Source organism: Eurytemora carolleeae, unplaced genomic scaffold (genome assembly GCF_000591075.1).
Source record: "Eurytemora carolleeae unplaced genomic scaffold, Eaff_2.0 scaffold3, whole genome shotgun sequence".
In the NCBI taxonomy this organism is placed as follows: Eukaryota; Metazoa; Arthropoda; class Copepoda; order Calanoida; family Temoridae; genus Eurytemora; species Eurytemora carolleeae.
In genome coordinates this window covers 426,856-450,603 of record NW_019397377.1, presented here as the reverse complement: position 1 = coordinate 450,603, position 23,748 = coordinate 426,856, and the positions used below count along the sequence as shown (strand labels likewise).

Below are 23,748 nucleotides of genomic sequence, written 5' to 3'. Positions count from 1 at the left end.
TTTTCATGGTTTCCTTCAATTTCTCATCAAAATCATTAAATAAGCCATCAAATGACTATCGTAAAGATTTTTAGGAAGAGGAGACCAAATGTAAGGAGAACAATATTCTAGGATTGTTTCATCATTTAATGTTTTGAATCATAAATATTTAAGATTTTTTATTTTTAAGATTACGAGCATCTTTGGTACTGGTACTAAAAGACAGCTCGAAAGGTTTTAAAACTTGTTATCGTTAAAGCTAAATTTTATAATTGGTCCTTTTTTTCAAGTTTTTTTGCAAGTTATTATGTATAGAAAAGATTGTTTTGATGGAAGTTTTTTTAAAAAAGATGATTCATCCAGGTGGATGGGGTAGAAGGGATGATAAAAAACTCGAGAATGAGTTTAGAGCCAGGGATGAATGGAGGTTGAGGATGAAAAAGAATTCTGAATGTGAGGAGAGTAGAGATGGAACTGAGAAAATAAACTTTAGAGTCAGAGGTGTAAAATATGAGGTACAGTACTTTAAATTGCAGTGCTGTACAATGCAAAACCGCACAGCACTGCACTGCACTGCACAGAAAAGAACAGAACTGGGATCAGATGTAATATGATTGAAAATTATTTGTTCTGATCTGAATTGATCCAGGTGGTACGAGGGTGTAGTCTGGGATATAACCATCAAGGTGAATCAACATATTCCGGTATTCTACTAGAAACTGGACAGATGCTCGCCATTCATAGGAATATTATTCATTCATTTTTGAACATTTTAAATGATGTTTTACGGAGATCACAGAAAATTTATTTTTAATTCACTTATTAAACCCTTTATTGGAATTAACACATTAAACTTTACATAACCGTTGGTGTTTAAAAATGCTCCCTAGGGAAAATATTTTTCTCGTTAAAGTTTTTCTCCAATGTGAGATAAATTTTTCAAGACTGTAGAGTCACTATAAGAAAATCCTGATTGACGGTACTGCAGATTGATATTCTGATAGTTAAACAATTCCTTTGAAGAAAATACCTGCCAATACATATTTTTAAACTTTATTTTATTGGATAAATAATATCCCCAGGTGGCAATTATGCACGAAGGCAGTAAACAGAAAAGTTAAATTTCTTGACTCGGAAACGGAAATGGGAAAACAGCTGACATTGTTTGAAAATGAGATGGCCAACCTACAGAAGATCCGTCATGTTAACTTAGGAAAAAATCATCATATTAGATAGAATATTATTAGAATTTTTGTGAATAAAACATAACTTTCACCCAGTTTTAGGCAGATATGTTCTGCAGAAACTATAAATACTATTTTGAAATTGGTTAAAACAGTTAACACTGTTTTCCTTACTTGCATTTTAAAATACTAAATACATTTTTACTTTTATTAAATATCATTTATTTAGTACAAAGTATTTTAGAAGGTTTGTAACAAAATCAAAATTAACATATACTGTCGACTGTCGAGTTCTTTCTCCCTTTTTGATATTTTTTTAACCAAATAAAAAATCATTTTAGCGAGAGAGAAAAATATTGTTAATATATTGGGCCACGGGGGAGGGGGGGGGGGGTAAAAATGCATACTCATGTAAAAAAAGTTTATCCCATGATACATAATTAATTATGTGTATTTAATTTGACTACGGATAATAATAGACAGACATCAATGACCTAAGAGATTTGCTATTATCTTTAGGATATTCATTTTGTTAAAATCAGAAAATATCTTTTTCAATACACAGATAAGTTATTAAACTGAAAAAAATTCCGTTTTTGATGGTTTTAATCCTATTAGTGAGTTATATTGGATTAGAGAAAACAGAGCTGGCTAAAGAGAGGAAACTCATCCTTCACTTGTTTCAGGAATTTTGCAGGGGAACATCCCTAGACCTATATATAACAGGGTGGTTTAGAAATCATGATAATGAAAGCCAGGAGCTTCCAAAATACCATATAACTGAATATTGCTTAGGAAAATAATGGCCTTTTCTTTTGTTTTTGTTTGTTCGTATTTGCACATTAAGAGTTAAATAATGATAACTAAAATGATAAAAATAGTCCATCAATTAATGTTCCGAAAAATTTTTTGAGAAAAAAAATTAGGAGAGTTCTCTTGGAAATATGAATTTTTTAGTCTTCTAGTCCAATAATTTCTTATTTTTATCTTGTCTTTTTCTTATCTCAAGAAGTATTTTAATCATAAATCTGAATCTAACAAAAAATTAAGTTAAATGATTTCTAATGTAACGATGTACAGGAGAGCAAACAATGAATATTACTTGCCTTCACAATGTGGCATCTCAGGAATTTGCATTTTTCATAAATCTTTTATTTGATTTTGTGCAACAGCATAATACGATAATCTTATGAGGAAAAAATGTAATAATGGAAATTCTTAAACTCGATGAAATAATCTTGATGTATTCTTTAACGAAGAAGTGCTGGCTAAGTCTTCCTCAGCTCAGATCTTTCTATACTCTTGACTACCTAGCTCGTAATAACCCTGCAAGGTTTTTCTTTCATCTTAACTCCAAAGTCAGCATTATTGTGTTTTTTTCTATGCAATTCACGTGCACACACTGGTCCTGATGTGGATAATTCAGGCTTAACATCGACAAAAAAAATGTTGCTCTCAAAACACACAACTTCAGTGTCAACAAATGAGATATTATTAAACTTTCTATTCTTTGAACGGTATATAAAGTGTCTAAAATTGCAAACTTAGAATTTTTTCATCAAAATGATATGAATGATTTATGCAAAAAAAATATGGGAGCCAAAATAAAAGTGCAACTATTTTAACAGGTTCTTGTTGGCTTGGAATACCTTCATGGTTTAGATATAATTCACAGAAATCTACGTCATAGTTCTGTTTTTATCCAGCCGGATGGGATTGTCAAGGTTGCTGATTTTTCTCTTGACTTGAAAATCCGGGAATTTGTTGCTGTTACTAACGAGGAAATTCTTGAAGATGTGTACCCCCTCTCACTTGGGCGTGGAGGGAAGAAATGTGATATTTACAGGAAATAATAAAAAAGCTTAAGCAATTAAAATGAGAAGACACCCATATGCATTAACTGTGATTTAATTAATAACAAAAAAATTGCTCATGAACTTTTAAACAGTTTTTGAATAAAATCCTAGAAGAAATTGGCGATTGTTGTCTTACTTACAAATAGATGAGAGTTTATTCTGATTCTTCAGACATCTCCCGGTAGTACTTAATAAATATTTTATTGTTGTTCCCAGATTTGGTCTGATTCTGATCTCCGTTCTACAGGGTTCTATAGTAAAGGATCAGAACCCAAAATTGCCAGGCAAGATTTTCTAAGGAGTGTTAAAATCATTAAGATAACAGATTTAGATAACAAAAAAGTTATTCATTCTAACAAACTTGCGATGGCAGAAGTGACACAGGCTTTTTTAAAGAAAAAATAGTAAATATAGTAACTGTCTATCTAACCTTCAGGGTGAAAAAATAGTTATTATTGAGAAAAATGGGCATTGGGCATGTTTAAATGTTAAATACGATTTTAGGTGCTTTACCTGTCTTACTGCAAGATTTCCTGTCTAAATGTCTTCTGAAGGATGAGAAGGAGCGCTGGAGCGCAGACCAGCTTCTAGAGCACGCTTTCTTGACTGAGTTTGTTCGAGGAGATCAGGAGGGCTGGGGGCAAGCTCCTCATCCCTTAGAAGCTCAAAGGAATAAATCATCGTTATTATTCTCCTTTTCATATGTATGTTTCAAATATCTGTGTCTGATCTGATATTTTATTTAAGCGACAGTTTTTTTCTCTGGTTTTGAATTAATAACATGGCCGATTCACAACGGTATCGCTATTTCGCTAAACGCTTTTATCTGATAAAGAATTCTCTTTTAATATTGACTATTTTCAATTGTGGGTTCTCTATTAAGTGACTTGCTCAATAAGCTTTAGAAACATTGGAGGTACCTGAATTAAAAGCACTTTTCAAGCAAGAAAACCGACGATATCTTCAATATTATTGATCAGATAAAGGTATTAAGGGTGCCGTTCTGAATCGGGCATACCCCTTTTTAAATGGAAAGTCACATGAAATTACAACAACAGTCCCTTTAAGTAATTTTGTTATTAAAAATAATTGATGCCTGAACTAGACCGGAGTCTACGGAGCCAGTAATGGAGTTAAATAAAGACCCAATTATCATAGAAAACTCAAAACAATCAAGACTTAACCAGGAAATCTATTTATTTATTGGATTGGATTGGGACCCTTTCATCAATCGATGGTTTTAAATTGTGCAGTTTTCAGTATTCAATTATTTATTTGAAAATTTTAAACTTTTTATTCTCCTCTACGTCCGAATTGAGATATTTAAATAACCAAAGGTTCTTTAATTTACACTAAAAGAAACATTTTACCTTTTTGAAGTAAATAGATATTTTCAGGATTTCACAATAATATCCTGGATTGGTCGAGGAGGGTTCGGAGACGTAATTCAGGTAAAAAATAAACTAAAATCAATTATTCTGAACACTTAAGGGACAGTACAGTGTACAATGTACATGCCCGATCCAGTACAGTAACATTTAACCCTATGTCGGATTAAAAATGGGGAGACATTGTCGTTAAGAAGATACAATTTCTCAATATTTCCTTCTGTTTTCTTGCTGCATAAATCTGCATGTCATTTTTATAGAGAACCTTAGCTTCATCAGTTTTGATCGGACAAATTTTTAAAGGGTACCATGGTCCATGATGAATCAGACATAAATAGAAGTTCACTGAAAATTACGTTAGAAGTCCCTTTTACATAAATTAAGAAGAAAGGCGTAGAAATTTATTAAGTTACTTGCAGATGAAATTGTCAGAATTGAACACTTAATAAGCTAGACTAGTCACGATATCATACACAAAATTGATGAGATAAATGTTAAAGGTTACCGATGTGAATCGGATTCGTCACTTGATAATGCAACGGCAGTTTGTTTAAGTAGAGAATGGGCTAGATGTTTAAATCTAAAATGTCAATGTCAGGTAAAAAACAAGCTGGATGACCAGACCTACGCGATTAAACGTATTCGCCTGAACCCAGCTGACCGCCAGATTAACAAGAAGATAATGCGGGAAGTGAAACTTCTATCAAGATTGAATCATGAAAATGTGGTCAGATACTACAACTCTTGGCAGGTAAGTGCATTTACTCACGATTATTTAAATTATTTAAATAACATTTCTCCCTTTTTTTCTTTTTTTTAATTGGAATTTCTAGTTTGCCAGTGATTTTTTAACCATAGTTAAAATACTTTATCTGAAAAGATTAAGTAAGTAAGTAAGTAATATTTATTGCACAATAACATGTTAACATATTAAAGTGGCAGGAGATATACAATTCGCAGGATTGCGGTTTACAACGTAGATCTCATAATACAGTCTTTAAAACAAATTTTACATTAACAAGAAAATAATCCATTGGTAATTAATATATTTTTCATAACATGAATGGAACGTACAACTCATTGGTGCAACTGGTGGTTATACTTTGATTGTAGGTTGAATGATAATAATAATATTAATGGGTTTACAATTGGTTATTGTTATTTATAATTAAAACTTCGTATTTTGACCTGTTCTTTCAGGATAGTTTTGAACTGTTTTAATATTCCTTAATTACACCTTAAAATAAGTGTCTGTGGCATGTTTTTAATTATTTTAATACCTAATGGTAGGAAGTAACTCTTGTCTCACCAGACACTGATGAAGGAAGTACTACTACTACTGAGGAGGGAACTGGGCCTCAATCAAGGGAGTTGCATTCAACAACAACAAATAACGAGCAGGCTTTATTATTATATTATTGATATCAGCTAGCAGTCTCTGCATTTAAAGGGAGTGACCGGCTATGTAAGATAGTTGAACTGAGTATGCAGTGTTGTGGAAAACTTCTTTAGGATTCATTTGAGACATATTAAACGTTTTAAAGATCTGTAAATCCTGAGTTTGAGTGCAAATTCGACGTTCAAAACTCCTGATTTGGGGGTGGATAAGCTTTCAGAATTATTTTTTTTTTAAATTATTAATTAACAACGACATAAAATGTAAAAATATCCTACAATAAACTACAGACGTCATGTTTAGGAACATTTTGAGAAAATAAAAATTAATCTTATCATCGAAAATAAGTAATCTTGTTCAATGATTAGTTTCTATTATCTCATTATTCTAATTTCTCGTTATTCACAAAGATGTTCGCAGATTTTCTATAATACCATGTTTGTTTTATTTTTGTCAAATTCCATTTCTGTTCTTTTTTGACAATGCATACTGTAGACTAGGAAATAATTCTTTGAGTATGCTTGGTTTTCAACCTCCTAGCTTCAAATCACCACTGTCATCTAGGTTGGGATTGGCAAATTATTGTTTTCAGTTACACCCATCCCATATGTTATTTTTAGTTAGTTGTTAAATTTTAAGAGTGATTGTATTTTTTCTATACTCAGAGTCTAAAACTAAAGAATGCGCGAATTTTAAGTTCGAGGTTAAAAGTTCTGTAAAATAATGAATAGCTACTTAAACATTAAACTTTCTTAATTTTAAATTTGAATTTCCCGGGAAAAATCTGAACCAATCAGAGAAAAGGATTACGGAGAATTATTACGTAAGTATCGGTATTCGGTAATCAGCTGTTTTTTAAATAAATAAATTATTTATTAACGAGACGGAAAACAAAACATATTTCCAGTTACAACCGTATTTTGGGTTTACGTTCAAACATTAATTAATCTAAAACGTGAAATTTATTAAATCGAGGTTTTTACTTTTAAATATATCGTAATTATTTGAATGCCGCTTACCGCTCTGAATGATGATAGACAAATAGGGATTGTGGGATTTCAAGATTTTAAGCCTGTGTTTAAATTTTAACTCGTCGATTTCGGCGAGTTAAATATTTAACCACATGGTAAAAAGTTCAGGTTTAAATTAAGTCAGAAGTGGCATTTAACCATGAACTTAAAATTTAAGTCAAAACTTTTCGTTCTTTAGTTTTAGACTCTGGTTTCGAATCATTAAAACAGCCCTATTTTGGTAGTTGTTTAAGCTGTATTTAGCACAGTTTGTCAAGATAGCAGCTGCTTTAACTGTTTTAGGGTGAACAAATTTTTTTGTATCTTACATAATTGCATCAGAATTTGTTTTGGTTTCAAGTGAGACTTTTATTATTTATTTTTTAAAAATGCTCTACCCCTGCTCAAGACAAGAAGATTCTGAGTGGAGTGTGAGCTTCATGCCTCCAGAATCAGACTCTGATTCTGAGTCAGATTCTGAGAGTTTCCACCAGCCTGTAGTAGCACTGAGCCAGGAGTCGGATAGTGAAAGGATCATATTTGGTGAAGGCATATCAGAATCTGGTTCAGAAGAGATCAGTCAGAGTAACAACAATGAAGTATCATCAGAAGAGCAGTCAGGAACCAGAAATATAATTCTTAGATGAAATTTTTATATAACTATAGCTTGGTTGACTACAGGGTTATATATTTTACTAAAAACCTTTCCTGCCCCTTTCCTACCTCATATAGACTATGTGAGATGAATTTTTTCTAAATTATAAAAAAAAAATGTTTTTAATAATTAGATGTTTTTTTTTCAATATATCACGACCTTTCCGAAAGTTTGTTGAAGGGAAGATGAAAATTCGTCCATTTTTGTATATATATATATATATACAAAATATGATTGCATAAAAGCATGAAACAATTTGTTTATGAATAAAATGTTATAAGAAGATTCTTGCCTTTCAACTGATATATATATATATATATATATATATAGTTACGCGAGGTTGCCAACAAATCTTTTTTTGGTGGGAGGGGGGGTTGAATCACCTACATTTTAGATTTTAATCACAATCACTGACTGTCATATTTTTATAACAACAACTGACCTGTATTTTTAAATAACTTATTTCTGTTGATTAGAGAAAAGATTGGTACAACTGAACACATTGTACATTCAAATGGAGTACTGTGAAAAGAAAACATTAAGGAACTACATTGATGAAGGGCTTCACAAGGTAATTAAATGTAATTACAACTTTCTAGGCCTAAAATTTCCAAAAGGAGACTAATAGAAGAAAATGAACTATAAATACAATAGCTATATAGAATATAGATTTCCTCCTGTCAAGTACTTATTTATTAGCGCAATGTTAAAAGATTTGGGAATAACTTTTAATCCTCAAAAGATGTTTTGAATGTGTCTTCTCAACTTCAGCTTTTTTTCCAACTCAAGTATTACCAAAATACTTAAGTCTCTTGCTACAGAAAACTGAACTGAGCTGAAAACTTCAGAATGGGATCCTCTTAATCCCGATCGGTTAATTAATCTGGAGATTAATAACAAGAGGAGAACAAGCCCTATATAATCTCGAGAGTAAGAAAAACAGTGGATCCAGCATTAATCCCGATGTCCACCATTCAAAAGTACCAGCTCTGATGGCTTAGAAACATATTTTTCTAACTTTTGATTAAATTTATTACACTTTTAAATCCCAGATATCTACATTGCAACCCTAAAAGCAGAGATGTAATGTAACATTGCATCGCTGCTTTTAGGGTTGCAATGTAACAAAATTTAAAAAATTACAAATCTCTTCCTCCATACCTGACTTAATTGATATTCAATAATATAAGAGGGAATGTTACATTGGCTTGTTTTCCCTAGACTTGTTTCACTCGAAATGCTTGAGTACCCAATAAGGTCGAAGGAAGCCAAGGCAATATTGCCTCCTATATTTACTGCATTCCCATCTCCTCCTTGTAATGAAGAGATAAATAGTTAACATTTTACAACAAATAATTATCTTCTATATTTTCTATTAAGGACATGAAGAAGGTTTGGCAGATGTTCAGAGAAGTAATTGATGGATTAGTTCATATTCATACACAGGGCATGATACACAGGCAACAAATGCAAAATTGTACTGTACTGTCTTTCGAGCTTTTTACAAGGCCGAAAACTTGGCTAATATTTCCGAAATATGGTTTTAGGATTAGCTTAGAAGGGACCGTCTATTAATTTTCATATCATCATCACAAGGTTTATTTAAAAAATTCTGTTACCTATTTTAAATATTGTAAAAAGTTTTATTTTATTGAAACCAGTTACAGTTCTAAAAAGAATGTGCGCAGTGGACATCAATAACAACCTTGATTTTGATATTGATATTGATTTTGATTTAAAATTTGAAGAAGTGAGGGTTGAAGAACAGACATAGTTAAATTATGCATATGTTTTTCAGGGATTTGAAACCTGTGAATATATTTATTGACAGTCATGATAATATAAAGATTGGAGATTTTGGTTTAGCTACCACAGAACTAATAGGATCTGTTCCAGCTGAAGATATCAGGAAGGAAGATATGGATCAGGTAGGGAAACCCTAATTATAACTGGAAAAAATAAGTTAAAAGATTGATAGATGGAGTGGTGAATCTTTGTCTGATTGAGTGATCTGTCAAAGTAGACTTTTAAAGTTGTATGCAGTGCTTAGAATCCGGATCCAAGGGTCAAAATATCGACCATAACCTAAAAAAAAGTTTTGCTCTTAAAATACAAATTTCAACTGTGTTCTAATGAGATCCTATCAAAACCTTCCTAATCTCTGACTGGTACCTTAAGTGTTAGCATAAAATTAAGAGAAAAATGTATATGTGGAACAATTTTCGTTAGTTAAAAATTTCAGTAAATCTTGAAGAAATGTTTTAAGTTCAGATCCGGTTTTGGATCCAGATACATTTTTTCTTTTTATGGGATCTGGATCTGTATCATAATGAAATGGATCCTAAGCACTGGTTTTAATGATAATCTGTGTTTAAATATCCTAGCCTATTATAGGGCGTTTTATTATTAGTTATCTACCACTTATAAGTTTTCTGCAGAGTATTGCAGTGGTAGAGGATATGACCGGCCTGGTTGGAACAGCACTTTACACTGCTCCCGAGGTCACTAAAAGGAATGCAACCTACAACCAGAAGGTTGATCTCTACAGTCTAGGAGTCATCCTCTTTGAAATGTGCCATCCTCCTCTGCTTACAGGCATGGAGCGCATTCAGGTAGCATCAGGGATAAACGAAATTAAAAAAATTTAAGAATACAAGCTGTTTCTTCCTCAAATGATTACTGCTTAAAGGGACTGACAACATATTTTCAAGAGACACTTAATTTGAAAAGGGTCATTTACAATTTGGGATTCTCTTAAATGTGACTTGCTGATTTTATGCAGCAACGACAAGAACGCAATCTTCAGAATTCAACACTTTTTAAGGTAGTAAACTGACAAAATCTTCACCATAGTTTCTCTGATATAGATTAGAAGGGTACTGTTTTGGAGTTGGGCATGTCTCTTTAGATGGAGGGTCACTTTAAATTACGTCTACAGTCCCGTTTACGTATTTTAGGTGTTGACAGCATTAAGATCCCCAGAAATAGTATTCCCTGAGGATTGGGATCGTCACCTGCTTCCACAACAAACTTACATAGTCACATGGCTTTTAGGATAGTGTTATGTCTAAAATGTTTCTTTTTGCAACTTTGTGACATTTTTTGTACTAATTTGGGTTCGGGGTTGGGGGGGGGGGAAAGATTAAAGCAAACTTGCTTATTGAGAAAGAACACTAATCTTCGAAAATTTCAAATTAACTTTTAATTTTCAATCTAGTTGTTTTAAAGTTCCTTTTCTAAATCTGGTATTCTTTTGTTTTTAATTATTTATAAATTGAGCATACATTTGTGAACTAGATCATGATCCTATGAAGCGTCCAACGAGTCATGATTTACTAATGTCCGACTATCTGCCACCAGCTCATGTTGAAGAGTCAAGGTAAAAGTTTATAAGCATTTGGATAATATGTCCTTCTGGCTGTAGGGCCCGGCGTTGCCCGTGAAAAAAAAATTTTGACAACAAATCGATTTTTTAGCCTATGTCACCCACAGGCTACACAGTACACGGTACACATGAGTGTCTACAAAAAAAACAGCCCATTTGGTCCAGCCGTTTGGCCGGCCAGAGAGAACATATATACATGATTGTCTTGTTTTTTACGTCCTATAATGGCTGATCATCTATTTACTTTTAACTTTACAGCGGTACCCTTTACAAATGAGGATATAATCAATTTTATATTCTTAAATTCAGGGTCACTTAAGATTACTAATTGACGAGGGGAGGAAGGCCAACCACAAAAATTTCTCGTCCGAGCCACAGTCCTCATTTTTTCGTCCGAACCACCTTGAAATCCACGTCCTTTCAATATTATTTTTTTAAAGTGTCTAATCCTCCAAGATTATTATTATTATTATTAAAGGACAACCCATCATTCAATGAAATAGGGGTCGGCGCTCCTAGTCGTAGAAACGTATCCATGGGCTGACCGAACTGGTCACCCTAGGGAGAAGACTTATACAAGGCGGTCTGCCCAAGACAGCTCCACTTCAGGAGACTCTCTAAAAACCAGGCGGTCTGCCCAAGACAGCTCCATTTCTGGAGACTCTCTGAAAATTAGGCGGTCTGTCTAAGACAGTTCCATTTCTGGAGTCTCTCTAAAAACCAGGCGGTCTGCCCAAGACAGCTCCATTTCTGGAGACTCTGAAAATTAGGCGGTCTGCCTAAGACAGTTCCATTTCTCTAAAAACCAGGCGGTCCGCACTAGAAAGCTTCATTTCTGCTTCCTACATAAAACATATTACCTTACTCGTGGATCTTGACAAGCCATGCCTCTAGGATAATGGCCATCCTTTTTCCTCGATCCAAGAGCTGCACTCCATCTGCTCCGTCGCCACCGAGGTACAAACGGAGGACAGTCTGAGCAGTGCATGGCCCTCTCTTCAAAGCATTTATCTAAAACTATTTTTAAAGAATCGGGCCACGTTAGGGTATAAATAAAATATCAAATTTTTGTAAATCGAAAAAAAAGTTTCAATTGAATTAAAGATTTCAAGTTTAATGTCTTAAAAAATGTTCACATTTTCTACGCGCATTTTCAGATACTCCCGTGGCCGAATTTAAAGAATTTGAGCGGCGGTTTAAATTTAAGCCGCGGTTTAACTATGGTTGGTTCCACTTAAAATTGTATCAAATGTTTCAAGATTTAAGCCGGCGCTTAGTTTAAACCGGATTTTGGCGGATTTAAACCGCGGCTCAAATTCTTTAAATTCCATCTCCGGTGTAGAATGCGCAAATCATTCCAAGTTTATTGAACTTCAATCTGTTTTGTTAACTATAGTGAAAACCATAGAATTTTTTCGGGTGGTTCCATGGGGAAAATTATAGGCAGAGTTATACCGAATATTTTGCTATTTATTTTATATCACGAAGGTTAGCCATTATGGAGGCAAAAGAGATTTGAGTTTTACCTAAATAAAGTTTTACATCATTCTCAGGGGTTTTAAGATTCCAAAATGATATAATCATTGCAATACTTCTGCCCATATTTATGCCCTAACGTGGCCAGATTTTTAAAAAATAGTTTTATCTTCAAGAATTGGAAGCTTTTTACCACAAAATAATCGAAGGACGAGGATTCCGAGGTGGCTCGGACGAGAAAATGAGGAGAATGTGGCTCGGATGAGAAATTGATGTGGCTGGCCTACCTCCCCTCCTAAGACAGTCCTCCCTTTTATATGAGTTTTAGTTATGTATTTTCCACTGTTGTAGAATTCAAGAGACTGTCAGGAACGCCATGAAAAATAAGAACAGCAAAGCATACAGGTGAATTACTCTTTTACAGCATTCATGAATAAATTAATTACAGAAAATCATATTTCTAGGCATTTGATAAATTCTTGCATGTCCCAACCCATGTCTCTCCCAAAAGATGTTCATTTTGATGGGGATACAGTCAAACCAGGCTTGGTGAGAAAACTTGGCGCGGCGTATGCTCTTTTCCACTGTGTAGCACAGGAAGTGTTTGAACTTCACGGGGCAGTACCACTAGACTCACATCTCATGCTTCCAATGAATGCCCAGAATCCATGGAAGGGACAAGAAACCTCCGTGCAAATTATGACCCGCAGCGGTGATATCATCTGCCTTCCTCATGATCTTAGAATATCATTTGCTAGGTAAATGATTTATTTATTAAGGGGTTGTTCCCCTCTCTCTGGATTGATGGGTGACTGTTTTATTTATTTATTTATTTGAAATAAGTCATACCTCTAATCTAACAGATGTTCATCAAACTCAAAATGATCAAAACTATTATTTCACAATTGAGTATTAACAAATAAAAATTATGGCTCTCATAATTGTCTTTGAGTGGTAACCCTAAATTCTAGAAACAGGGTATTATGTGTACTGTATATTTAAATCGGTAAACACCAAACCATCCTTTCAAAACAAATATTTTTTCAGTTTAAAACTTTATCTTATGTTCATGTTTTATTTGTAGGTATCTGGCAAGGTTAAAACTAAACAATTTCAAAAGATATTCTTTTGGTAAGGTTGTGAAGGAGAAGAAGGTCTTTGGTCTACATCCTAAGGCAAGAGGACAAAATTAAGCTTTAAACTTATTTTAATTTTGTTCCTACATCGGTGAATTTAAAATTAATCTCTAATTTGTATATTCAATGAACTTTTTAAATGGCCTTTTGTATAATAGGAGTATACTGAATGTGCTTTCGATATAATAACCGGCATTAGTGGTCAGGTATTCAAATTGAATTATTTTAAAGTAACCTTCCTTTTATGGACATTTTAGACCATGATGAAATATTCTTGTTTTTTATATAAAAATTGAAAATGGTTTCTCTTTGAAAGCGGATTCATGCAGTAGAGATAAACAAGTGAAATTTTATAATGTGATACTTTTCCAGATAGAAAACCAAATATATTTTCCTCTTTACTGTTTAGATAAAGATGTAAAGGCAAAAGGGTACCGTTGTGAATTGATTGAACACATTTTTCAATAGATGGAGGAAGTTTGATAATTCGTGACTGTTGATTCTGTTTTTTCTACTGATGTTGCTGTTAATTAATTGTTTTCCGTACTGCTATATCTTTTACTTTGGGTTGATATTGTTTACTGTTTATTAAGGTTGTTGCAGATGCTGAGTTGTTGGTAGTTTGTGAACATATTATAAAATCTTTAGGAACCAATTCAAGAATATTAACTCATTTATTTTTTGCGCGTTTATGATTATTTATTTATCTCTTTTATCACTTTAACAGATATTTGAATTACAAAGGCCCGTCATAATTTTATTCCATAAATCATGTCAAGAACGTGCAATTCATCTAAATAAAAATTTTAAATGCCTCAAGCAGTTGGAATTTTTCTTACTCCAGAGATCAAAGTTTATGAATGCTTTAACTCATCTCTGCTTTGTTTCTGTAGTTCTACATTCTTGCCACTCATTTTTCATTCTTCAGATATAATCATTATAATTATTTATCGCCAAAATAAACTTTCATAAATTCAGTTTTTTACATTTAAAGGTTCTCATTAAACCCTCATCCGTTGTAACCATGCTAGGTGACTGGCGTTAATAGTGCACTGTGCATATATGAAATGAAAACCTGATGTCATAGCTTTCTTTTACCTGGATTGCCTTGTAGGAGACTGGAAAGATACCAAATTTATATTCAGATTGGGACATGGGAACCTTGTTAAGGTGTTAAAATTTATTTATTTTATTATTATTTAATTTTGCTACGCAAAATTACAATTGTACATTATAAGCATTTTATCACATTAAGATAAAGATAAAGAGAATAAATCTGAAAGCCCCCCGCCCTTATCAAGCAATCAATTGGCTGTTTTGAATGATTGGCCCTAGATAATAACAATATTTTTTTCTTTTATTCAATACTTTTTCAAATTCTTGATGTTTATTTGTTTTTAATAAAGAAATACCAAAGCGATGAAGATCTTAAATTTGCAGGCATATATTTATTACATTCTCATTATCTCTTTTATGCATCATGGAATTCAAATAATATTATGAATTGAATTAGATCAATGTTTTGTAATGAGATTTCAGAACCTTGTTTTCTTTGTTTAATAATTTAATATCAAAACTATTGAGAGATTGGTTTTAAATGTTATATTAATGGGTAATGATAGTGAATAATCCAGGGAATCCTTCTGCACCTGGGTATCCCAGAGAAGAAACATCAGCTTGTTGTAGATGCTGTTAAACAGTTTGGGGCACAGAAAACTCAGGTTCTTTCTTTCAATTGCTCTGAATTATCTCTTCAATCATTTTTTGATTTTTTTCATTAAGTTGATCATATTTATTCACTTATTCTCCTTTACTTTAGTTTTTCATTTATCATTTAGATTATTTCTTTTATTTTAAAGAATATACCCCATTCATTTAACCATGTATGTTTAGATATCCAATGCACTAAATAACATTGGTCTTGGTGAGACAGGAGTTAGTTTTCTTCTCTCCCTTCTAGATGCAGATACTGGTCTCAATCAGCTTACCAGTATTCTAAGGTATAGGTTTTTTCTTACTATGATACAGAGAGAATTCATGTGATTTGTTAAGCAGCTTATCAATAGTTCTTCTAGTTTTAGAAAAAGAAACTTTTTATACTGCAACTTTAACAACTAGTTGAAATTGGAGGTGTTACATCTCAAGATGTAATTTTGCTCTGCAATTGAGATGTCCACTTCCTAACACATTTGTGTTTTATCCGGTTTTTTCTTACAATTGTTTTTAGTCTAAACCTTTCTGGGAATATGTCAAAATAGTCATAGTAGAATATGGCTCAGAACTCAACTCCTTATCCAATGAATTGTATTGATTGAATTGCAGGAGTGCAACAACAATCCAGGAGTTCTGGCTATCATTTCTTCTTTAAAGACAACCATACACTGTTCATTCTTCTTATGAAGGGTTAACCCTCATTTCAAGGCAACTACACACCTGCCTTCTGCAAGTTAAACACATCATCCCCTCTTTAAATACAGCTCGTAGAAATAAGGAATTCCAGATCCCCGGATTGAACAGGTTTTAGGCACTGGCCTATTACCACGATGGCTGTCTTGGACTCCACAATATTGATCTGTAACAATCATTAGACTCCACAGTAGGGATCTGTAACAATCATTAGACTCCACAATAGGGATCTGTAACAATCATTACATAAAAATAATAAAAATACTTTATGTTAAAGGTCTGTAACGAAAAGGCGAGGGGAGGCTGGTGAGCTTGTGAAAGCTGCTCTGCAAGAATTGAAAACGATACAGGCTGCTGCTGTTCGACTAGGAACCTTGTCAATTCTCAATATGGGGTCATAAATCTTTTATAAGAATCATTTAATAGCAAAAGATTAAATTTTGAGTACTGTTAAACAACTTAATTTCAATGGGAGGGATAATTTAATGAAAGATGTGATAGATTCTGGAGAACACTGAAGCCATAATAAATGTCATATAAGATAAAGATGAAGAGAATAAATCTGAAAGCCCCACACCCCCCCCACCCCATTTGGGAGACCCAGACCGCCCAAGGGTTAAGCTTCCAGTTTCAACCAAGCCTCTAGTAGGCAGTTAAAATAATTCGCCCTGACCATCATGATTGCTTCATCAGCTCCATCTCCCGCAAAGAACTCTTTCAAAATTTCCCCATGGGACAGGATTCCCCTTGAGCTGCACGCCCCGATGAACCGATCAATACCTCTTGCCCAACTTTCAAACTCAGCAGATGGGCAATTCACTACAACATGGGCTTTGTTGAGTTGGAATATATTATCATCATCCTCACAGAGGGGGCAGTTGACATATTGGAACCTCCATGTATTGGGACGCCTATTTCCTAGTCCTACATCGGCTGCTGTGAACCTGTATGTAATTAGTGCCGATTTGATAATTTATGACATATGAACAGTTTCTTGTTTGTAAAATAATATTCTCCTAAAGAATGGTCACGAATTAATTTCACTTTGTTATTTTGTTTTGTATTTATAAAAAAGCATATGCATCATTGCATACTGAGTACTAACACTTGGCCTTATTTTTCTCATTCAGTTTGAAATCTTTTGATCTATTTCAAAATACAAATGAAAAGCGAGAATTGATTAAAATTCTGAGTATAAATAATTGAACTTCTTTTCTTTTTCTAAAATTATTGATAAATGGCAACCCATCAATCGAAGAAGTAAGGGTTGGGGCTCTAGTGGGGTCTGGAGTGCACTAGAGAAGAAGTAAAACCATCCAAACCCAGTCAAACTACTTATCTCTTTACATTGATTTCGAACTCAGAACCAACTGAAAATTGATGATGTTTCTTAGGATTAACCTTTGAGGTTCAATTCTCTATTAAGAGTTTATATCCTCCCTGTCTTTACTCTGGTATGGTGCTTCAACTCATCAGGTTAACCTACAATAGAATATAAACTAATTTAGTGTGGGATATTTTAACAAAGGGTTTGTGGTTAAAAAGGGATCTTAAAGGTGAATGTGAAAGAAGAAATTAGTAAAACAGATGGTCAAGAAAGGTCCAGATCCTGTTCTAAGATGAGCTTACTAGTTTTTGCTTTTAATTACATCCCCTTCATGATTGCATGCATTTTATCATCAACTTGTATTCCTGATAACCTGGAAATTAGGGTGCCCCATGCAATTTATCATCTCTTAAAACTTGTATTCCAGATAACCTGGAAATTAGGGTGCCCCATTTTGCAACAAAATATAGAAATATTGTCTCAAAAATAACTCTCAGGCTAATATTGTTCTCTATGGTGTCAGTTTTCACAGGATATATATTTTTAACCTCCAAAAAATGTACTTTTCTTAAAAACTAGCATTTTTACATGTTTTTTTTTGGTCTAACTCGGTTAATTTTTGAAAAAAAATTTCAAGGTATTTAATCTTTTAAGACAATTAAGAAGAAATGATATATGATTGTTGTGATAACTGACATGAAGAGAACAATATTAGCCTAAGAGTTATTAGTGGAAAGTCGGACTGAAAAATTGGGCACGCTACTGGAAATCTGTAAATATATGACTTATATAGTTATATTGATTTTGCGTTTTTAAATTCAATTATTTTAATATGATTTTAGTTTTGTTGTTTAGAGTAATACCGAGCAAAACTACACGTTCCATGGATATTGTAGCAGCAGGAGGGAGATATAACTCATTAGTTCATAGATACAGGTTCATTTATTCATTCAAAGAAATAGGTTCATTAATCATTCATTTATTCTTCTCTAGAGGGATTTGATGATTCATTTGTTCGTAGAAATATTTTCAATAATTATTTAATAATTCATTTATTCCACTATGGGGGGATAATATATAATTCATTTTTGTTATTGATACAGATTTATTTAGTCATTTAAATTTATATTTATTTTTCAATTTTTTTTTTCATTTGTTCACCTACTTGTGACTAATTTATTTGTAAATAGATGTGATTTAATTTTTATTTATGCCTTTATTCAATATTCATTTACCAACTCATTCATTCTTTCTTTGATTCATCTACTTATTTTTCTTTTTAGTAATTCATTTGTACATGGATTCAGATATAGTTGGTTATTCTATTATTCATCATTTCATCCACTAGCATTATCACCCATTCATTGGTTCTGTTTCTAATCAAATAAAATCAAGAAGCTAGGCATAGTCTTAATTATCTAGATGCTGTTTTGTTAATTGGTTAAAACTATTAAATATTTAGAGAATATCTTGAAGTTGGAAGTTTAAGAGAAGAAGGAGAAAACATCGTTCAGGAAACCAAAATATTTAATTCCTTGGGATCTTAGAAATAGAAATATACAGTTTGACAGTATGATAGTCACACAATTTAGTTTTTTAAAATAGTCAGACAGTTTGATATTCATTATAGTCACATTGCGTTACTGGATTTCTGGATTACTGGATTACTGGAATGTTTTTCGCTGGGAGATCATTTTTGTGACATTTTCTGCAATCAATATATCTCTATTTTTTCGACATATACAGTGAGACAGTCCGATTGTTTCTTGTGAGATAGTCAGTCAATGAAATAGTGAAGAAACAAGAAATGGCAATGAGTCAATAACACAGAAATTATGGAAATGTAAGAAAGTATGGATGTAGCAGGCTAACAGAGATAGTAATGTTGAGGGCACAAAATGTGTAAGATATAATTTTTCTATGACAGATAAAGTTTTAAGTTAATTTTGAATATTGGTTTGATCAGGAGGATGAGCTGTGTGCTACTGGATTCTCATTATCTGTGGATAGACTTGTCTCAGCATTGAGTAAACAGCAAACATTCAGCCAAACAGTTTGTCAGGTATTTTTTTTATTGTTTTATCTTTATTTAAAGTTAGGGGAGAAGCATTTGATTTGTTCCAGATAATGAAATATAAAAATTAAACAGATAACAACATGCATCGCAAAACAGGATAAAACTTAGACATTACGCATCGCAAAACAGGATAAAATCTAGACATTGTGCATCGCAAAACGAATAAAATTTAGACATTATGCATCGCAAAACAGGATAAAATTTATACATTATGCATCGCAAAACAGGATAAAGTTTAGACATTATGCATCGCAAAACAGGATAAAATTTAAATATTACGCATTGCAAAACGGGATAAAAATTTGAATGTTAGTCATAAACGTATAGCTATGAAGGAAACCCACTTTTTAATTTGAATTATATGCCTTAAGTATTTGATAACTGAATGAGATCGGACTGGTATCATGGCTCTAATTTAGGCTTAAACTATGTCATGCTGAAAGACTTGATCTGAAAGAGATCGTGATGGCGTACCAAATCAAGATCAGAGAGCTGTTTGCAATTTTATTTTCCTGCTACCGAATAAGTAGAACGAACCTTTGAGTTTTATTTAGATTTATTTGCACGGTCGTACGATGAACAGAAACGTTTTTTTTATTGGGACGTTTTAAAGGTTTTAGTGTCCGGTGATGTACAGAAATATTTTATTAATGGGACATTTTAAAGGTTTTAGTGTCCGGTGATGTACAGAAACATTTTATTAATGGGACGTTTTAAAGGTTTTAGTGTCCGGTGATGAACAGAAACATTTTATTAATGGGATGTTTTAAAGGTTTTAGTGTCCGGTGATGTACGGAAACGTTTCATTAATGGGTTGTTTTATTGGTTTTAGTGTCCGGTGATGTACAGAAACGTTTCATTAATGGGACGTTTTAAAGGTTTTAGTGTCCTGTGATGTACAGAAACATTTGATTAATGGTTGTTTTATTGGTTTTAGTGTCCGGTGATGTACAGAAACGTTTCATTAATGGGACGTTTTAAAGGTTTTAGTGTCCGGTGATGTACAGAAACATTTCATTAATGGGATGTTTTAAAGGTTTTAGTGTCCGGTGATGTACAGAAACGTTTCATTAATGGGTTGTTTTATTGGTTTTTGTGTCCGGTGATGGACAGAAACATTTTATTGATGGGACGTTTTAAAGGTTTTTGTGTCCGGTGATGGACAGAAACATTTTATTAATGGGACGTTTTAAAGATTTTAGTGTCCGGTGATGTACAGAAACATTTTTTTAATGGGATGTTTTAAAGGTTTTAGTGTCCGGTGATGTACAGAAACGTTTCATTAATGGGACGTTTTAAAGGTTTTAGTGTCCTGTGATGTACAGAAACATTTGATTAATGGGGCGTTTTAAAGGTATTAGCGGCTGATGATGGACAGAAACGTTTCATTATTGGGACGTTTTAAAGGTTTTAGTGTCCGGTGATGTACAGAAACATTTCATTAATGGGATGTTTTAAAGGTTTTAGTGTCCGGTGATGTACAGAAACATTTCATTAATGGGATGTTTTAAAGGTTTTAGTGTCCAGTGATTACAGAAACGTTTCATTAATGGGTTGTTTTATTAGTTTAAAGGCTGATGATGAACAGAGGCGTCTTAGTAATGTAACGTATTAAAGGTTTTAGTGGCCGGGGATGAACAGGAACGAGCTCATATTTGCTCTGAATTCTGGAAATGTGGAATAAAAACTGTTCTGTCCGTATCCACCAGGTATTGTAAATTGATTATTTCTCAGCAAAATAAATGCCGCTTCTCTGTAACATAATCCGTGCCACTTGTTAGTTCTTCGTATTATTAGAATGTTAATTTTTAATTCTCTCCATTCCCAACCCCGAGAACTGTAATTTATTATAGTTTAACTACTTAATTTGTCCCTTATTCAGATTTTCATGGGGTTTTTATAATCTGTATCCAAAAAGAAAGAAATGATTTTAAAATATTTAATGTAGATAGATTAGCCAAGTTTTTGTGATGATATATTGTAAAAGATATATTAATTTCGTAAAAACGGTAATATGATTAAAATTAAGGATGGATGAATTAACTGAATTGGCAAGAGAGCTAGGAGCTGAAATTGTTATTTTTGCAACCAACGAGATTGCCAGGTACTTCATAAAAATTCTCTTCATGATCAATTCAATATTCAATTGTAATATCATTTGGGGATAAAGATGTATAAGCTTCACTACTTAATAATTGTTAGATTTCAGGATATCATTTGGGGAAAAAGATATATAATTTCTTTTCCATTTAATATGATTTCTGGATATCATTTCGGTGGCAAGGAGCGTCGAACTCTATTTCCTGGGATGATTGTTTATCTACTAGTACTACGAAAAATAGTATTGGAGATAAGATTCTACCACTTCATATGATTTCAGAATATCATTTGGGGATAAAGAAGGCAGGTTCCTAGTAGAGAAGAAGATTGCGCTAGGGGAAGTGGTAAATTTAGTATCCAGGTGGGGATATTTTTTTAAAAGGACTTTACTACTTTACGTGGAATTTGTAATATCTCTTGCAATAACAGGTTGACATGGAAAATGTGATGTGAAAATGTAGATTAAACGGCCTACCTGGCAGTTGGCTCTTTAGCTCCTGAACCTTACAGGGCTCATTCTGCAAGCTCAATTTTTCCTTGTTAGGTTTTTTGTCATGACCTGATATTTTTTCAAGAATTGTTAAAGAAGTTTCTTCTACGGACTGAAACAACTAGTGAAATATTAAAAACAACTTTACGCTCTTATTTAAAAATTGTACGCCGTAAAAATGTCTCTACAACACCCTGTTCAGGAATCTGATCTATAAACCGTTTTTCTATGCCATGTTTAGCAAGTCATCCCCTTTAAACCCAAAAAGTGCTACAGAACATTATTTAGACAGTGACTCTTAAAATAGTATCTTAGATCATATGTTATGCTATAAATAGTATCTTAGTGCAAACAATTAGTATTACACCTGACACAAAATCTCTAGAAAATCATTCAATATTAATTTTAGAGTTAACAATTTTACCGCAATATTGCATTTACAATATATTACACATTTTGATTTTAATCAAATTCGAACGAAGAAGAATGTCAATTAATGTTTTCAGTTCAAGTGTGAAAACGACGCATGATGAATCTTGGAACTATTTCATAAAAATTAGCACTTTAGTAAGTTTCTTGTGAACACTATTATGCGTCACAATGACTTACTTGTTCGTATAAGAAACATACTCTGTCCTAAAAATTACTCTATGAACAGTACATAATATGAATTTTGCAAACTGAAATGTCAAGAGACTTTAATTCAGGGATTTAAAGTTTGGTTTGGAACCAGAACCTTCTAGATCTGAACATTTTCAGTTGAAACCTTCTCTTTACAGGTATTCAGCTCACAGTATTCATTCAATATTTTAATTATTTACAAATAACATTGATTTTTGATTTTTTCTCTTATTTTTGAAAATTTCTTAATTTTCAGAGAATAGTGGTTGATTCTTTATACAATTATCCATGTAAATACCATTTTTGTTGTCATTGTTATAGTTTCGGTCATCATCACTTTCAGTATAGCTGTTAGCCTGTTACTCCCATTGTTATTTTTACTGTCAGTTTTTTACAATTTTCAATTTTCCTTGACCTTGTTCTTCTCCTTGACCTTGTTCTTCTCCTTGTTCTTGTCGTTGTCGTTGTCGTTATCGTTATCGTTGTCGTCATCATCTTTATTATTAGGGATGAAAGAATACAGCCGGGACCTAAAATTGATTATAATTTCGACCTTATTGATCGGGAGAAGTACAGTATGAGCAAGAAGAAACAAGAGGTATGTACACAGTACAGTGCGCTGTACAGGGTACAGTGTCGTGTACAGTATACACTTATATATTTCATTTATGACAGATGAACGTTATTACTTCTATTGATAACTTCAGGGTGGCCAAAATGTACGGATTGTACGGATTTTTATTTTGTAACACTAAAATTGTACGGAATGTACGGATTGTAAGTTTTTTTCTAAATGTACGGGTTGTACGGATTTGTATCCTGGAAATACACCGGTTTTTTTTAATTTTCACTCATTTCAGCAAATTTTTCATGAAAATTTCAACAAAAATTCTCGTCAAAATGAAGTTAGTTTAACTTATTTTCTGCATTCTAAATAATATTAGATTGATTAATGTTTCAATTGACAATAAAAATTCATTCATAATTTTCGAGATCCCAGAAGTGTTCATTTGAGAATATGTTCCAGAAGTGTTCATTTGAGAATATGTTTATCTATCTGTCTATCTGTTTAGCTATCTGTCTAGCTATCTGTCTAGCTATATGTCTAGCTATATGTCTAGCTATCTGTCTAGCTATCTACCTATCCATCTGTATATCTTTCTGCATGTCAGTTTATCTATATTTTTATCTATCTGTTTATATATCCTATCTGTCTCTCTGTTTATCTATATGTGTATGTGTCTATCTGTTTCTCTGTCTAT

General features: G+C 32.8%; 1 protein-coding gene across 1 annotated transcript in view; it reads left to right on the top strand.

The window, feature by feature from the left end:
- The window catches only part of LOC111713877 (eIF-2-alpha kinase GCN2), a 32,840-nt gene that overhangs the window by 5,748 nt on the left and 3,344 nt on the right, over positions 1 to 23,748 (top strand). The window contains exons 8-46 of the mRNA XM_023488851.1: positions 75 to 111; positions 343 to 494; positions 629 to 723; positions 1,062 to 1,192; positions 1,782 to 1,890; positions 2,245 to 2,290; positions 2,792 to 3,009; positions 3,236 to 3,303; positions 3,524 to 3,689; positions 4,125 to 4,206; positions 4,417 to 4,470; positions 5,006 to 5,158; positions 5,698 to 5,774; positions 6,299 to 6,367; positions 7,223 to 7,434; positions 7,945 to 8,039; positions 8,849 to 8,928; positions 9,267 to 9,396; positions 9,907 to 10,080; positions 10,426 to 10,522; positions 10,766 to 10,847; positions 12,681 to 12,734; positions 12,794 to 13,087; positions 13,414 to 13,504; positions 13,624 to 13,671; positions 14,059 to 14,113; positions 14,580 to 14,635; positions 15,100 to 15,186; positions 15,359 to 15,465; positions 16,149 to 16,240; positions 17,266 to 17,347; positions 18,054 to 18,134; positions 18,661 to 18,712; positions 19,165 to 19,260; positions 20,893 to 20,984; positions 21,305 to 21,379; positions 21,656 to 21,736; positions 22,573 to 22,644; positions 22,994 to 23,084. Of these exons, the coding sequence (XP_023344619.1) occupies positions 75 to 111; positions 343 to 494; positions 629 to 723; positions 1,062 to 1,192; positions 1,782 to 1,890; positions 2,245 to 2,290; positions 2,792 to 3,009; positions 3,236 to 3,303; positions 3,524 to 3,689; positions 4,125 to 4,206; positions 4,417 to 4,470; positions 5,006 to 5,158; positions 5,698 to 5,774; positions 6,299 to 6,367; positions 7,223 to 7,434; positions 7,945 to 8,039; positions 8,849 to 8,928; positions 9,267 to 9,396; positions 9,907 to 10,080; positions 10,426 to 10,522; positions 10,766 to 10,847; positions 12,681 to 12,734; positions 12,794 to 13,087; positions 13,414 to 13,504; positions 13,624 to 13,671; positions 14,059 to 14,113; positions 14,580 to 14,635; positions 15,100 to 15,186; positions 15,359 to 15,465; positions 16,149 to 16,240; positions 17,266 to 17,347; positions 18,054 to 18,134; positions 18,661 to 18,712; positions 19,165 to 19,260; positions 20,893 to 20,984; positions 21,305 to 21,379; positions 21,656 to 21,736; positions 22,573 to 22,644; positions 22,994 to 23,084 (3,933 nt within the window). The remainder of the gene's footprint in view (positions 1 to 74; positions 112 to 342; positions 495 to 628; positions 724 to 1,061; positions 1,193 to 1,781; positions 1,891 to 2,244; positions 2,291 to 2,791; positions 3,010 to 3,235; positions 3,304 to 3,523; positions 3,690 to 4,124; positions 4,207 to 4,416; positions 4,471 to 5,005; positions 5,159 to 5,697; positions 5,775 to 6,298; positions 6,368 to 7,222; positions 7,435 to 7,944; positions 8,040 to 8,848; positions 8,929 to 9,266; positions 9,397 to 9,906; positions 10,081 to 10,425; positions 10,523 to 10,765; positions 10,848 to 12,680; positions 12,735 to 12,793; positions 13,088 to 13,413; positions 13,505 to 13,623; positions 13,672 to 14,058; positions 14,114 to 14,579; positions 14,636 to 15,099; positions 15,187 to 15,358; positions 15,466 to 16,148; positions 16,241 to 17,265; positions 17,348 to 18,053; positions 18,135 to 18,660; positions 18,713 to 19,164; positions 19,261 to 20,892; positions 20,985 to 21,304; positions 21,380 to 21,655; positions 21,737 to 22,572; positions 22,645 to 22,993; positions 23,085 to 23,748) is intronic.